Source organism: Bombus huntii, chromosome 1, assembly GCF_024542735.1.
Source record: "Bombus huntii isolate Logan2020A chromosome 1, iyBomHunt1.1, whole genome shotgun sequence".
Classification (NCBI taxonomy): Eukaryota; Metazoa; Arthropoda; class Insecta; order Hymenoptera; family Apidae; genus Bombus; species Bombus huntii.
In genome coordinates, this window is record NC_066238.1 from 12,562,583 (window position 1) to 12,576,109 (window position 13,527).

The 13,527-nt window shown below is 43.3% G+C and overlaps 1 protein-coding gene across 3 annotated transcripts in view; it reads left to right on the top strand.

Annotated features, from left to right (window-relative positions):
- The window catches only part of LOC126863571 (serine/threonine-protein phosphatase 4 regulatory subunit 1-like), a 148,980-nt gene that overhangs the window by 17,859 nt on the left and 117,594 nt on the right, over window positions 1–13,527 (top strand). For 2 of the 3 annotated variants that reach the window (XM_050613856.1, XM_050613865.1), the window contains one exon: window positions 5,602–5,758. In XM_050613856.1, coding sequence (XP_050469813.1) covers window positions 5,602–5,758 — 157 coding nt within the window. Of the gene's footprint in view, window positions 1–5,601; window positions 5,759–13,527 lie in introns of those variants that run through there. The other variant, XM_050613848.1, reaches the window with a different exon arrangement.

Genomic DNA, 13,527 nt, shown 5'->3' on the forward strand with positions numbered 1-13,527 from the left:
CTCAGATATCAACCGTAGAAACATTCAATTCGATTCGCCTTAATTAATTGGAATTTAACGAGATTCTCTCTTACCTGCTTTTCAACGAAGCGTCACCAGCGTTTCGCGGTTGTCAATTTTTAATTTCAAGAAATAACAATACCAATTTCCCTCGCCCGATCCTTCCTCTTCCTACGATCTTACTATTTTCCGATAAGCAGTATGTTGAATGGAAACCCGTCCACCATCGAATAGTATCGGACAAGTGTGGATAACTCTTATATCGGTAACCTACTTAGGGAAGTTTCCCTTCTTCACGAGCGGCAGTGGCACACGCTTCTCATTAACGTCTTTAACCGAGGGTCGTTGGATCGCGTCGAAGCTCACCTTACACGGTGCATGAATTATAAATCATAAGCGGTACAAGTTGGTGGTTCGCTCAGTGCGCTCACCTGCATTACCGAGTCGTTTCTCTAGATATCCCCAGCGTAGAGATTTACGTTTCCTGTGCGGGAATCGATCTGGTAAATGGTATAGTAGTCTTCCCTCTCTTTCTTCGTCTCGCGCGTCACGGCGATTCGTCAATGGTCTGTAAATGTTAGACATACCGGCGTTGGAAGCATGCACATCGAGTGTGAAACATCACGGAAAATTTCAAAAGAAAACTTTCGCTTTCCGATCGGCGTGCTCTAGTCGTTAAACCTATCATTACGTCAGTTGTCGTACCACCTGTTATTACGATATATTGTGGTGGTTCTCCCATCGCATTTCATGCGCTGCTTATAACGGAAGGTGAACACACTCGCCACACTGCCTTCCTGATTACACTCCTGCTCGAGGCGTTGCGCACAGAAATTGCTACTAATTACGTAAAACGTTGCTCGGTGTTCCCGGGGTGCCGTCCTTCACTGCGTGTACCTTGCGTGTACAGGTTGGTAGCGCGTTAATTTCCGATGCTCGACGATTAACCAGGTTCACAGAACCGATATAAATATTAAATGAAAATAGCAGGAAAGAATTATTTTTCTCAGGTAGGCGATCGTACGACAGCGTGTCACGGTTGGAGTAATTAGAAGTTCGTACAAAGTATTACAAGGGTCTCGGTTGGTCGGACGGTAACGACCGTGAAAAGAACATTTTAATCCTGGAAGCTTTTAAAAAAGAAAAACTAGCGTCGACCAGCATGCAGAATGTTATTTCAGACGGTCGTTCCGTCATATTAAGCTCGCAGAACAAGAGAGCCGGTAATTACTTTTCGCGGGACTGTCACGTCGGTCGAGACTCGCTTCCAGTGCACCAACCGTGCTTCGGTTATTAATATTGTCGGCTGGCGCCCGGTTAATCGACCGTGTACGCCGATTCCACGATTTCACGATATTTTCTATTCCAACGGACGAGTCGGCTTGCCGCAAACGAAAGATAACTCGAAACGATGTTCGTTTCACGATCGTGTGACCCCGAACTCAGGGGATTCAAAGGATCCGTGACGAACAATCGACGATTCATCGTCGTTCCGCGACGATCTGTCGGTCGATAAGAGAAAATCCTTCCATTTATTCCACTGCGCGAAATCATGAGACGCACGTCCTGCACAGGGTGCAAATTGTCCCGCCGATCGTGACGGCCATCGGATGCTCCGGCTCGTCGTTAATTCAGACACGTAGCCAAGGTGAAATTAATGTAACGAACGCGGCGTATATGGAATACGTTTTAAAGGTTGGCGCATTTCCACGAACCGCGTCGCCACAATCGAACGTTCTCAGACGCGCGCGTAATGTTCTGCAAATACTAGATTAGCGGCACCAGTAACGAGGCACTCCGACCTCGGTGTGCGCTGCTACGCGCGATAAACGGATACAGGTTTCCAGCGCGACCGTGTGCTCGTTGCCGATTCGAACGCACGGTGTATGCCGCTCTAGTTGTATCGAGATCGTTCCAACGTCGAATGTGGGTCCCGTTGTCGTCGTCGACGTCGTTGTCATCGTTGTCGTCGTTGTCGTCGTTGTCGTCGTTGTCGTCGTTGTCATCGTATCTTCCTCGTCGGATGGTTTTCGGGAGGGCGAAGGGTAAAGGGTGCGCGGAGCTTACAAGGAGAAGGTTCATTATACCGACGTCCAAGAGATCAGGATTTATCCTTTCTGGCAGGGGCCACGGCGGCGTGGCAACGCGACACGCACACCAGGGGTACGTTGGGCGCCGAAAATGTCGTTGATCTCTCTCACAGTGGTAGAACTGGTCGGCGACCGTTTGCCTTGTATCGGGGTGAGAGAAAGGAAGAGAGGGAGAGAGCAAACGATCTCTCCTCTCTGGGTTCTTCGACTTCGATCCAGGCCGGAGCAGGCTCTCTCCCTTTGCAAAAGGAAGGAAGGAAGGAAGGAAGGAGCCGACACACAGGCGAAAGGGGTGCACGCATGACCCTGAACCTAACCGGTGCGCCACCCGGTATAGGGGTGCGAAACTCCGACAGCGAGCGAAAGAGAAGTAAAGAGAGATAGAACGACCACGGAGGAACACGGTGGAGAAGAGAACGGGAAAGGGGAGGACGCGCGTATATATGCCGAAGTGAGAGAGGGATGTGGAGAGAAAGAGAGAAACAGTCAGAGCACAGTCCCCGGGATCAATACTCCCGCGTCTTGCGATCATTCATCTTGCCACGCCCCTCTGCTCTCTCCACACTCTCTCTTTCTCTTTCTCCTCCCATTCCTTCTATTTCTCACCCCCTCCCACTATCTGTCTCCATCTCTCGTCCTTTGCTCCACCATCTTCATCCCCGTAGCGTCGGCACCCCTCGTAATCGCGCTCGTCGTCGTTTGCCGCCCAATCCTGATATCCATTACGAACGAACGGTCGAATAAAGAGAAATTTCGAAGGGCAGACAACCGACGAAATACGGTGGAAACGGTATCAAATGCGAACGACAGAAGAAGAATGAAAAGAAACGAGAACGCGTGAATAATAGGTTTCGGAAGCAAGGGATCCGATACTCTGTCCGATATTGCTGTAAGACGGGTGAAAAAGTAAGGGAAAGTGGGGAAAATAAGGGACGAGAGAAAAAAGGACTCGAAGGTTGAGACGAACATGGAACACGCGGCACGACGACACGGTTACGGATGTTGAGATCAATAAATAGCCGGAATCGCGAGGCTAAGGACGAGCGAATGCGAAACTTGGCAGAGAGAGAGAGAGAGAGAGAGAGGGTGGGGGGGGGAGAGAAAGGGAGAAAAAGGAGATCGTTAGTAACTACATAGTAGCGCGCGTATATACGTCGGCGTAAACGCGTAGTACGGCTGCACTTGACTCGTCGTTGCACGTGATTCAAATGAGTTTCTGGAGCCCAGCCCCTACCTCCCACACGGTGATGCCAGAAGGCCGATAGAGGGGGCTGTACTAGGCCGGACGACGAGAAAGGGTGGTCTCGAGAAGAGAGAGAGCAGGAGAAAAGAGGGTGGGCGCTTGTTTCAGATAGAAGGGCTCGTCGGCGGAACGGTCGATCCGATCGAGCGTTACGATAAAAGAGAGCCTAGAATCGGACAGACGGAAGTCTCGTGAGATCGATATGTTGCTCTCGTTCCACGCTTCTCTCCTTCCATTCCCATCTATCTGCCTTCTTTATGTACCTATTATCTTCCTCTTTCGCTCCTTTTGCTTCCATCTTCTTGCATCCAACGTGGCTCGTGCGCCGCAGGAGTGGCCGAACCATCGACTACAATCTCTTCCTTCCACTGTCTCCTCTTCCTTTTCTCTCTCATTTCCTATCCTCTACTCCGTTCCCCTCCAATGCCTGCTAAGAATGCTGAGAAAAATATCTCGAGGGAGACCACGAGATCCGCGAATCTCCTATAAATTATCGTTTTGCTGCTGAGACGGAGGTAATTCTCATGCTGTCCCGAGAAGCGTAAAAACCGGGACAAAATTAATTTTGCTTCGTCGAAACGGAATGGAATTAGACCTGGCGGAGAATTAAAATAATTCTTTATGACCTTAAGAAGCCCGCTGGTGAGAAAGACGCGGAAAAAAATCCTCTCACCTCATCGCGTACGGAAACGTGCATACTCGGGGTCTCATTCGTTCGTTTGTAAGAAACGACACCGTGTCTTTTTCTTCTTCTTGCTTTTCCCTCCTTCTTTCTTCCTTTGTATGCTCTTCCTAGCCTCTAAAATTCAGCGGAGTTTTCCGCGCGATGACGAAATAACATGGCTGAACCGACCTCCCCATCCCCCCTCCGCCCTCCCCCCGGCCAGTGGGAAAAAAGAGAGAAATCGGAGGAAATTCGCGTTAGTAGAAAATACGAGACACGCGGAGGGAAATGGAAGAAATGTAGGGAGGCGGAGGAAGGTGAACACAAGGGGACGGTGGAAAGCAGACTTGGAAGCAGGAACTGCTCCGTTTAAAGCGTCCGGTTATCCCTGCTGCCTTCTCCTTTGAATCTCTATCTCGTTCTTTGTCACGAGTCGTTACGGACACGCTAGTTACACACGGGCAACCTTCTATCGTGTGCGCGATAGCCGTGGATACAGGGAAATTGTCTCAGCAGAAATACAGGGAAACGAATGTTCACGATCGGTGCAACGAACCGGCTGAATTCGAGCGAACCGGTTCGAATAACATTATTTGTCGTCATATTCCTTCGAGCCACTTATCTTAATATCGTTTAGCAATTTACGTAACTGTACAACTGTTGACATATTTTCGTTTTCTTTTCTTTTATTTTTTAATCTGTTTATCAATAAGGGACGAAAGTTGTGCAAATGTAACGTCATTGAAACACGTAGGTAAACAGAGTAAGTTATACTGTTCCGACGAAGCATAATTGTAAGAACTATGCAAAACAAAAAACGCATTATTATAAGAAATACGTTACGTAAGTGTAGAGGACTGGTATATAGTACGTTTGACCGTGAGATTTATTAGATGTTATTGCTTGTTGTCGCAACCGTCGAATATATTTAAAAATAATAAGTAGATATACAGGCTATATTCGCTGAGTCGCTCGTACACAGTGTAAATCGCAAAGTAAAATTGCTAATTAATACTCAATAAATGCTCGCTAGATACTTGTCAAAAACAGAAAGATACTCGTAGATACTACTCTTTTCGGTTGCGTCGGTTCATTTATTCTGGTCGGGAGGGAGTCGGAAAATTCAAATTCGTCTTTGTTCGACGGTTGCGCGTAACGGCGACATTGTTTTGCTCAGAGTCTATTTATTCTTACATTACATGTCTCTTAACGATCTTGATACTCCGAGGCAAAACAACAACATGATTTCACTTGTCCTCTACTCATGTGCCGCTGCATAAGGATTATATAAATCAGAAACACGTGAAAAGGTATAGATTGATTTAAAAAAAATATATAATTTATATTTATATAAATATATAATTGAATTTGCTTGGAAATTCTTAAAATTCTAAAATCTAGACAAAAGATAAAAATTCAAATTCAATAACGTAAATTCGCTGGAAAAATGATAAATCGTCTTTAATATGTTAAGATACGTAACGAAACAGGCAGGAATATTTTCTTTTATTTTTCTAAGTTACAATAACGTATAGCAAGTCGAAATAAGTTTTACCTTTTTCCTTCCTTTTTGATTAAATATTATTACATTTCGGTTTGTACAGCAATGGGGATCGACGAAGACTGCGATGACGTTAATTATACTCTAAGTCCTACTGGGACAGGTATTTGCAATGTTGGAGGAAGTGGCGACGAAGGTGGAAGGGACGAACTTCTTCTCAAATTGCAACAGTACGTAGCATCGGACGCAAGCTTCACACGGTGAGTTTCCTCTCTTTCTCCCACCTCTAACTGTCACAACAAATATATTCCAGTCGTTAATTTGCTTGTGAATCTATCTCGATGTTGATATATCTGGATAAATCTGCGCTTATAAACCAATAGCCTGCACATATACGGAAAAATTGAAGAGTGTGACCGTATGATAAGAACGAAGTGAACTCGTTATAAAACACAGAGCTTGCTCGTCGGTGTCGTTTGCATGAAAGAGCGAAAACGAATGAAAATTCGTTTGCATACACATCGAACAAGCGTGCTGTCTCTTAATATTTTTAGCGTACCGTCTGAATCGTACAGCAAGTTGAAATCTCTTTCAAATGTTCTGCCTTACATTTGTGTCGCTCACTCGAAATTATTTACGAACATTTTCGAATTTGCCTGACTCCGTGCCGGCGTGAAATATCATCAAAACGCGAGACAAAACGAATTTCCGCGCGTTACGCGAAACATGGCAAGAAAATGTAACTATCCGTCCTTTGAAGAACCTCTCGACGTCTCCGCGAAATGAAAGGAACGATGGAACGGGATGGAGGAACGATGTTTAAGGGATGGAGATGGCGAAATTGTTGAAACATTGGAGTATGTAGAACATCGGCAAAGGGTAAGAGGAAAATATGATGTACGCGCAAGCAGACATTGAATAAGGCCGTGATGAAAGAAATGCCTGCTCATTTCCATACGGAGAAAAAGGAAATCTCTTTCGGAGGATCGGCGACTGCCGCTACACAATGTAACGCCGAAGTCCTCTCGTGCAGGTTTCGCTTTTTCTGAGCACCGCACCGGCCGGATACGCGGTACCCGACGAGAGAGAGAAAGAGAGAGGAGAGAGAGAGTAAGAGAAAGAGAAAGAAGGGCTCGTCCATAAATTCTCGAAGCGCCGGTAGTCGACGGTTGCTGTTTCTTCTGCGTACAACGAATCCTCGCGTTGCTTACCAACCCCCTCGACTTTTCTCTACTCTTTACAGTCACCCCGAACTTTTGGCTCCGAGACGCTTGCCCCGACGTTTTCCCGCCCCTCTCGTTTTGCATCCACTTCAGTTTGCTCGCGCTTGAAAACGCTACCTGAAGATAAAATCGGCTATTTTGGTAAAAGGAAAAAACTCGATTGCATTCGTTACAGATCATCTTTATCACCAGCGAGAAGATCGCTGATTATTAATTAAAATTAATGTTACGGATACAAGTAGCAACGACCCTTATCTCGATAAATTTTCTAGCGAAAAGTGTTCCAGGATCAGATATTTTTCAACCAATTTTGAAATTCTTAGATTCTATGAAACACCTGAGCCATGCTTTTGACCTAATAAGTCCGTACCATGACTCGTTTATAGTCTTCGTGACGCGAACTCAAGCTGACGAACGACCAGAATGACTAATTCCATACGAATCTAGACGATGAAAGAAAAAGCATTTGTAAATAAAAAATCCCTTCGAATTTTTACTATTCCAAAGTTAATCGGTCCATTGGTATTTAAAGAAAACTAGAGCGACGCCAAAATTGGAAGTTTCACAACGGCGAAACGATAAACATCAGACGAGTTAATAATAGTGGACAAAGATGATACGTTTGAAAATACTAGAAAATTAGAGGTGTTATCGGTGACTGACGAGACAGTTAGGTGAAAAAATAGAGACCATGAAATGGAGGTTTAAAATCGGAACAATATGACCTAGAGGATATCGAGGATAGCAGTCACTCGAGATTATCTACCGCGGAAAGAACTACTACGATCGGACGTGGCGGACCCTAGCCAAATATACACGGTGCGTCAGCGTCGCGGCGCGCGGCGTCGCGTCCTCCCTTCCTGCACCGTCCAACTGCCGGGCGCCTCGTTTGAGGTCAACGTCATTCGCCTCTCTCTCTCCTTTCTCGTTCCTTTGCTTCTTCCCTTTCCTTTCTTCTCCTATGCTCTTCTACGATCTCGCTGGCTCTCTTGCCTCATCTATTTCTCTCTTTCCCTGCCAACGTTTCGGATGAGCGAACTTTGGAACGCACGTCGAGTCGGTTTACCTATGAGTGAAATAGACCGTACATAAAAATCTGATGTCGATTCAACATCGCGGGAACACACGAACAATTGTCACTGTCTTTGCAATTCCGATCTTCTAACGCGACAAGATGATCGATGTTCTTAATTCGTTTACTACAAAACACGTACATTGTTAGACATATGTATTAGAACAGCTACTTGTTACATTTATTGGGAAATTGTAACAGATTTTTTCACCTTTTGTAGTAAAACTCCGCTTACACGAACGAAATTTTTCTTAGTACTCGATCGAACGAACTTTTCGCATGTTGAATTCACTTATCTGCACTTCGATTCTGAATTAAAAATACGATGCCAATGATATAACAGATTTATAATAGAATAACAAGGAAGTAAAGAGCACTCAATTTATATACCAACAACAAGTACGTGTGTCAGTAGGACAATTATCGAATATTCTTAGATGCACACGTTCTATGTGACATGGAACTATTTTCATTTTCGATTACACATATAATGTCATAACTATAAAGGATTAGTAGTAGCATTTAAATGTTCACACATGTATCTTCTCCCTATTAACAAAAGTTACTTCGACATGTGCACCAAAGAAGGATTCGGTTCCGAGCGTTAGCGTAGAACAAAGGTTAATTCCCAACCTCTAATCGCCCATTTCCTTCACCGAGCATAACTAACAACTCTCGAAGGCTCATCGTCATCGGTCGTTCGAACGATATATTCATAGGGCGTCACGATTTTGCAATGATTTCGAACTTGTTAATTGACACGACTGATTTATGCAGGCGGCATGGCGCGTGTGAGCGCGATACGAGCCGCAACGGAAGAAAGGAACGTAGTATCGGTATTGCGCGTCGTATTTCTTACCCTGCTCCGATTCAACTTGATCTTGATCTGACCGCGCAGAACATAATTCCCAGCTCTTTCCGAATCGACCCGTGCGATCTGTTCCTTGTGAAAAGAACGAGTGCAACGCGTTTTATCGTACATCCGTACGATTATTCGACATTTAGTCTGGTAAAGTGTATTTCCACGCGTAATATGTATGCCGCCTTGTCCAATTAATACGAGAATGTAAATACGTTAGAAGGATTGTCATCGAACGAGTATCGCAAGCGTACTGGTCATCGTCGAAAGTCTCGTAAGGCGTACGCAGGTTTCCCTGGTGAACCGTTTCACCGTTTCACAGGTGCCAAGATCACCCAGACCATGTAATTAAAAGCGTGTTTCGTAACCGTGCGCGCTCTTGCATGGTTTCCGATTACCAGCTACCGGCGACAACGTGCTCACGGGATTTCAGGTGCAATTAGAAAGTTCGTTCTTTGCGGAACGATCGTATCTTTCGATAGAGAAACGCTTTGTTTATCTGGCATGCGTCGATCGTTCAGCAAATTAACGTAATTCTGTTCGTTACAAAATAAGCTGCTCGAAACAATTAGAGGATCTATGAACGATTCTATTGCATCAATAATCTGTGCCGATGCAAAGAGGACTCTGTATCGTCCAACTGCGAAGGAAGACAGTATCCGAGAAAGAAGCATTCCGTGCAAAATATTTTACAATTTCATACGATACAATTTAAAAACGTATCACTGAGAATTTTGGCAAAATGAGATACTTCATTGTAATTTTGCGCTAAATCGTCTCGCAATACGTTCGCGATGCGTTCAGAGGTGCAAATTTCGTACGTTTCGTTAGACATGTCATTGTTCTGATACTATGACAAAGATTCTTTGTGACCAACAAGTCTACGACGCTCGTTGAATAAAACTTCTTTCAGAGTACAGCTACGGTATGCGATTCTCGAACTCTCTTACCAATTTATGTGTATTGTTATTTTTGCACCGGCTAGTTTCGTAGATATTAATCATTAGGCTTGTGAATACGCAACGGTCCGCTGGAAATCATAATTTAACACGTCGTTAACTCGATTCGATCACAAGTTTATTCTATAATAAGATCAGTGGAAAGATATCTCGCCCGCGAGAAGCGCGAACGTTCTACCATCGTTGTTATGCTCGTGCATAGTTCAGATATTGCTCGTATAGTTACGCCGTGAAAGTTTAAACAAAGTTGGAAAACCTCTTTTTGACCCGACTGCTGTTTCTCCTCGTTGGCGTGGCACGTGGGAATTTTAACGAACGAGGAAAACGGTCGGGCGGAAACCACGGCCTCGCGGTCGATGCTTCTGGCGCCATGATGCGTTTCCGCGAAGCAGAGCCTGGCTTGCGCGGTGCACGTGCGAAATATTCTGGAATACCGACGTGTTCCGGACGAGCCAATGGGTTCTTCGGCTCTCTCGTCGCGTACAACGCGAGACGCGGTCGAAACAAAATACTGCTAAAATTAATCCGGACCTTAGGTCACGTCTGCAACAAGTCTAGACGACGACGAACTCGTTGACGACATGGCCCGTCGAGACCAGCCGATTAACCGGTTATGTTATTTCTACAAATTTTCGCGTTGCTTTCTTATTCCCGGTTTATATGGATTCAGTGGCTACAAGTAAAAGTATTTGCACACCGTTGATTTATTGAAAGAAATTTAAAACTGCGAAAGTACGCAGAATGTGCGTAGTATGAATAAATACATGGAATATGCAAAGTATAGTAGTGCTTTCTGTAGTACTTGCTTTGTTTCTTGAATTATATTCTCGAAAAAAAGAATTTGCCTAAAAGTCCCCGCTTTAAGTATAGCATCTATATGGTAATTAATATAGCTACAAGTATATTAAATTTTGTATCATTTAGCTTTTGTATCATGTAGTTTTATACGACTATGAAAGCTTGACGCTATGAAAATGAAACGTAGAACTTGATAAAAAAGTGTTTCATAGGATAATACAGATATGTGCAGATACTTTTAGTGGCAACTGTAAATATAAAATCCTTTTATAAATAGCTTTAAACAATTTTTTGTGTAAACCTTGCCAAAGAATAGTAGCTGTTAGGTAACAGATTAAGTCTTTATGAGAAGGGGTGGGGAAAAAAGGGAAAAGAAGAGGGAAGATGATGTAGCGTTGGATGGAGAGAATGGAAGGTTAAGAAGGAAGTAAGAAAGGAATAAAATAAAAGAAATGGGTAAGAGTAGGAAGGACAAAAAGCAAAAAGGGAGTGAAGAAGTAAGGAAAGAAGAGGTGGAGGAAGATAAGAAGGGAACGTAAATGAAGAAACTATTGCAGCAGAGGAAGAAAAGAGAAGAAATACGACTGCAAAAAATGAAATCATTTCGCGAATAGTCATTCGTATCATCGAATGTCTAAATACATGAATATTATTCTTCCTACAAGTTACAAAACAGTTCTTCTTTTATGAGCTTAACAAATTCATCTCTGAAGAGATCAAATACATAGGAACAATTATATTTTAAAATTAAAATTTCAACATAGTCCTTAGCCCCGCACGACATCAACTTCGACACGGTCTTTTACAAAGATTACAAGAATTTCGTTCACCCACGATATTAGGATAATATCGTTTTTGTAAAACCCGCAGCAGTTGCGACCACACGTGCGGGAGAGCGAATAACGGCAGCGATTTCGTGCGGACAGTAAAAATCGCATTTCCCCGGAATTTTTCCTGTTCGGTGGAACTGGGTTCGCCATTCGAAGCGCAGTCATTCAATGACTAGTCGATTTGTCTGGTGTGCCAAGCATTTGCCACGTCATGCCTCTTCCACCGTTGCGGAGAACAGATAATGCGGACATTGTTCGGTGTGAACGCAGCCTTCGACCAGATGGCACAATTTTCCGATTGTCGTTCTCCGCTTTTTCATCGTTCGACGCTGTTCGCTCTGGCTTTCAATACGTGAATCCTGCATATACACGCGAACACACGTACACGTAGAGTCGGACAGACAGACAGACAGACAAACAGACGCACACGGCATAGGTAGAACGGAGAGGGAGGCCAATATACCGGGATTAGGGTATTACCACGGGTATTTGCGATTTCGATTTACGTCCAGGTAATTTCGTGATTCGGTTTCGACCGCTTGAAAAATAGCCGTATCAGCTATTACGGTCAGTGGGACACCGCGCCTATCATCCAAAAAGCATTCCTCGTTGTGGAATGCACTGCGAAATCTAAGGAATTTATCGAACGAATAAATTACTAGAAAATCATAGATTTCGAAAGATACTGCACGGCCATGCTTGTAATAACGAAGCGATTGCATCATATTGCGCGACGTTACACCGATCTACGTGTGCACTTTGATCAGTTTAAGGATCGCGTCACGTAGCTGTTCACTCTGTCGTACTTTCTTGCCTCGTATGTGCGAACTCGTTGATCGATCGTTATCGCTATACCCTTGCTAAATGATTCAAAATCTTACGTAGAAGTTAGAAAATCTATCGTGAGAATTGTTCTACTCTTGGAAAGGTGAAAAGTAAGTTAATTCGCGATATTCGAGGGAGCGACGTAACTTGTTTTCATCAAAACTATGATTCGAGAATAATGCAGGGTAAACGAATCGATCGTCTTAGGTCACGATTGAAAGTCGTGCTCGAGCGGCGCACGCCTAGGGAATAATCATCGTATCGTTGCTCTGTGATAAACTCCTTTATTGCATCCATGCGAATCGTTTTCGTTCCTGATAGTCTTTTTCCGAAACCTGAGGTGTGTATTTAAACCGCGATGAAGCACAGACTTTCTCAAAGTGATGTAAGACGTAAACTCGATCTACATACATCGAAGAAACTTATACTCCCTCGGTTATGGATATTGAAATTCAAGTTCACTTTATACGGAACAAAATCCATGAACATGTATGTACACATGCAACGCGAAAGGCAAATATTGACGAATTTAAAAAATATTCGAACGCAAACAGTGAAATACAATGAAATGCGAGAATCGATGCCGACAATGGTGACGTCAATATAATATAAATATTGAATATTAAAATGAACGGATTGACGTTTCTCATAGTTTCAATATAAAAACTCGATATACAATGTGTTCCAGGACACGCGATAAAGATAAGGAATTATTCATCTCTCAAAGAATTTAACAAATAAAGTTTTTTCATTCGAGATTGTTTCGAGGAAACAGCGTGACTATGTCACTACACGTACTTGATTAACACCAGGAGATTATTCACGGAAAATTATTCTACAAACAAATGTAAGTCGAAAATGTAAAATACAATTTTTCCGTATCACGTATCGTTTTCGAAAAAAAATCGAGTTTCAGATAGGTTTCGTCAGTTGGCAGCCATATCGAACACAGTCCATGAAGAATTTGTTAAATGGACGTGTACTCACCGAATTTTCAACTTTATTTTCTCGAAAACGAGGCCTTGGACGAAAAAGTTCGATTCTTCTTTTCCGACTTATCGTTACGTATAAAATATTTTTCGTTAATTAACATATAGGGTAATCTTCGCTAACTACCGGAATTATCTTATATTTAATTTATTACACTTATAAAAGATCACAGAGGAAAGCAGAAACAATATATATAGAATATATTGATATACGGAATAGAATATATTTATTAGTTTCGACATTACTGTCAAGGAACCAACTCCAAAGAATTGATATACTTGAATGTACTGTAGCCGGCTATCTGTAAGTTTAGTTTTACTTTTGCTTTACATTCGCAAACTATCTAAAACCAAGGCCGATTTTTCCAGACTAAAATCAGACTAAAATAGATAAATACAATAGAATACGGAAAAGATCATCGATTCTACGGGCAAAGAAAAAAGGCGCAGAGCGATCATTCCCCAACCAAGACG